This window comes from Acanthisitta chloris, unplaced genomic scaffold (genome assembly GCF_000695815.1).
Source record: "Acanthisitta chloris isolate BGI_N310 unplaced genomic scaffold, ASM69581v1 scaffold2815, whole genome shotgun sequence".
NCBI classification, from domain to species: Eukaryota; Metazoa; Chordata; class Aves; order Passeriformes; family Acanthisittidae; genus Acanthisitta; species Acanthisitta chloris.
The window spans coordinates 37,199-41,002 of record NW_008671901.1 but is presented as its reverse complement, the minus strand read 5'-3'; the positions used below and the strand labels follow the sequence as shown (position 1 = coordinate 41,002).

General features: G+C 36.9%; 1 protein-coding gene across 1 annotated transcript in view; it reads left to right on the top strand.

The window, feature by feature from the left end:
• Window positions 1–3,804, top strand: part of LOC103801840 (prolyl endopeptidase-like) — a gene marked incomplete at both ends in the record, with an annotated part of 32,518 nt that overhangs the window by 8,662 nt on the left and 20,052 nt on the right. The window contains one exon of the mRNA XM_009074274.1: window positions 2,496–2,601. Coding sequence (XP_009072522.1) covers window positions 2,496–2,601 — 106 coding nt within the window. The remainder of the gene's footprint in view (window positions 1–2,495; window positions 2,602–3,804) is intronic.

The window sequence follows — 3,804 nt, the reverse complement described above, 5'->3', positions numbered from 1 at the left end:
CCGGATTTTACTTGTTTTTTCTTTTGTGTCTTTGGGGGTGTTTTTAAATTTTTTTTATTTTTTTTTTATTTTTTTTTGTGTGTGTAAGGTGCTATTTTTTTCAGCTGGATCAGCTCCCCAGACTGGTTTACTTCACAAATGGGAGATGCTTGTACTGACATGATGTGGGGAATGAACTCTCATGGATAAAAGCACCTATAGCAGTAGAGGTGGAGACCTCATATTCTGGTACTGCTGCCAAAATTTCATCATCAAACTGTAAATTTGCAATGTGGATATCTAAATCTGCAGTATAATGCTAAACATTTTAGGATGCTGCAGTCAACTGTGCCTTGTCCTGTTTCTGTCAAATTCCTTTGGGTTATAGAACTTACTGATGTAAGAATAGCTTTAATGATAGAGACAGACATAATTGGTATCCTACCAGCAAGATGCTTCGGGAATTCCTACTTCAAATTAAACATAAACTGCTATCAACTCTTAACTAGTCCAGCTGGGATTATGGAAGGAAAAACTCATTAGATGCACTCAGATTTGCTGTCATCAGAGGTTCTGAATTGCCCCTGCAACATCAGAAATTTGCCAAATCAGTGTTGTTTTTTGGGTGAAGTGATCAGTCTTCTGTTCACTATTTAACTCACAGCACCAAAGAACAAATTTATGGGGGGTCTGGATATGAAAGTATTCTGTATGTCATAGTCTTGAGTTTGACTGAGATTTATATTTATTTATACCACTTACAATTAAGGTTTTTGAGTCGGTGAGGAAGGGAAGGAAACTTGGTTCTTTTACAAGTATGGACAGATATTAAGCAGCACATAACAGTCATTTTCATAATTGAAACTGACACCTGCAGGTACTGTTTCTCCAAAAACACTGAAGATGCTTCTTTCAAAAAAGATCACCTAATCTTGGTTCTCATTTCTGGATATACTCCCTTTTAGGAAGGAGGAGCCAAAATGTCTCCGTTTTGCAGACTGCCCTGATAAAGTTATCTTTGCTGTTTCGTGTAATGGGGGGATTAGTCAAGTAGGAATCTTAGGTGTTCTTTTCTATTGTCTTGTGAACTTTCAGCTGTATGGGGTTTTTTTAGTGGTATAATTACCTGTTAACAAAATGCCTGTAAAAAATGCACCTTGGAAACACTCATTTGGCCTTTAGTTTTTTCAAGGAATCTGTGATTGTTAGGGGTTTTTTGTTAACTTTCATACACTGAGATTTGTGTTTATTCTACTATGTCCCTTTCTTGTGTCTTCAAACTGAGGATCTGTTTGAATAGTATAGTTGAAAAGTATGGGTATAACTGTTTGAGAAGTATAGTTAGAACCTAATTCTTCTGAAATTTATTTTGCATAATTCATTCTACAGATCTTTTGCACAAGTAATGTTACAAGTATTAACCAGAATATATCTAAAAAGTAATTACACTCTATGAATAAGAATTCCTCTGAAGGGTGTGTTTAGGCCCAAATGGAAAGTTTCCAGAATCCAGATTCATATTTTGTGACGAGGGCTTTAAATTTCCCTTAGATGTTATCATATAAGAACTCCAGAATCCAGATTCATATTTTGTGACAAGGGCTTTAAATTTCCATTAGATGTTATCATATAAGAATGTGGACAGGAAATGGCCTTTTGTATCAGCTCTGTTAATAAAGCATCTAAATATGATCATTCTGGAATATGCTCAAAACAGCTCAGTGAGGAGAGGGAAAGTTTAAGTTGATGACTTCTTGTTACTTCCTGCCTTTCTTTGTTGGGCTTGCACTTTCAAAAGCTTTGACAGGAAACAGTATGTTTGCAAAGCCTGAGCAGCAAGAAGGATTCATTGATGACTTGGTATACTAGCAGACACCATTTTGAACATTCTGTCGTGTGTGTGCAGGTAAAAGTGAACCAAGAAGCTTCACCAGAAAATTTGTAATGTGGTTGTATCTTGTAATGTTCATTTAACAGCAATACTAGGGTTTTTTTTGTGTAAACCTAATGAAAATGGCAAAAATCTAAACTCTTGAGTGCCTCTTAGTTTGCCACAGTAAGCAAAAGGAGGGGGAGGGGGTGCTCTAGGTGCTGGAGCAGATTCTTCTGTGAGTTAGGCTGTCCCCCTGCAGCCCATTGAGGTCCACAGTGGAGTAGAGATCCATCTCAACCCATTCAGACTCCTTTTTAGCTGGAATGCTTGTAATAATCATAAGCTTTCTTTTTGAAACAAAATAATGGTGGAAATACACAGATAATGCAGTTTGGTTTTGACCTGAAATGTCAGCAGGCTGTACTTATGACTATACTTATGTACTTACATCAGTTTATGTTGGTGTAAGTGTTGAGTGTGGGTTCTTGGTGAGTTCCCATATTCCATACACCTCAGTTTACTCAACCATCTGTAGCATCAATTCATTTTTTGCTGGGGGTTTAGGTACTGACTTCCCAAGTTGGACATTTTTGTTTTTCCCCAGAGGATGAATTGCCTTTGATTTTTCTGTAACTTCCTACAGGTGTCAGATGATGGTCGATATGTCTTGCTGTCTATCAGAGAAGGCTGTGATCCAGTGAACAGACTGTGGTATTGTGATCTACAGAAAGAGGCTCAGGGTATATCAGGTATGTGTTTTCTTGCTTTGTAAGTTTTGCTTCATTTTAAGACAATGTAAGACTTTAAATACTTAATGTTTAATACGTGTATTGCTTAATTGCCTTAGTGCAGAGACTGAGAAAATGTTAGTGAGCACAGGCTTAACAGTAAACATCTGAGATGTTCCTAGAGCTGGTCTTCCAAGTGTAAATATGCTGGACCACTGGTCCTTCAGCCTTTGGTTGCTGGGGGCAGTAAGTTGAGCAATCAGTAGTAGATGCAATCTTAATTCTTGGCTATATCTAATCTAGACCACAAGAGGTGTAATTTCACTTCAACTTGTAATTTTCTGAGACAAGAAGTATAGAAGAGGTTGCTTGTGAAGTTAGGAGAAATGAGTGCCAAATTTCTTTTAAGCTCTTCTAGGCAAGTAAATGAGCAGCTCTGGAGTCATGGAGTTTAATGGCAAATCTGTTTCTTTAAGACTTGCATTTAACTGCCAGTTGTAAAGGCTGCTCAGTAATACATCAGATATATCAGTAATATGTTCAGTTGGGTTAAGTTTAAGTGATGCTTAGAGAATGATGTAATTTTTCACTGTGTGCCTCTTAATCAGTAGTGATCTGCAAATCTGACAAAAATCCAATTTCTAGGGCCATTAGGTTCCAGTTATCCTAAGAACAGTTCTAAATGAAATGAATAAACTGATTATCTCAAAGAAGTCTTACAAACAAGCAACATAATTAATTATTGCTGTCCATACAGATTAAAAAAATGAATTGAAGGCAGCAAAAAGGCAGATCCCATCTTATATCACTTTATAATATGTGAGAACATAAGCTTGTTATACTTTGAAGATTCACTCAGATGAGCAACATTATGGATGCCTGAGTTGAGGACAAGGATTCAGAAGAAATATTTGTTGTCTTCCACTTAAGCCACTTTCAGTCAAGCTTCTTACCCATGTGGATTATCAGAGACATGAAAGTCAGTGGAAGTGTGGCCTCCATCTGTGATGTTAATAACAGTCCTCTTCTCTCTGAATGCTCAGATAAGATGGCACTGTTTATTCTGAAACTTAATATAAATTGAGTTAGAATGTCAAAGGACTTTATACAACTCCATACACCGTGTTTCATTAATTCAAGTGTTCAGAGACTTGAGTGTCTCTTTGTTGCCTACATGATTCTGTTTATGCATTGTACTCTTTTAAGAGGACTTACCAGAAGGAC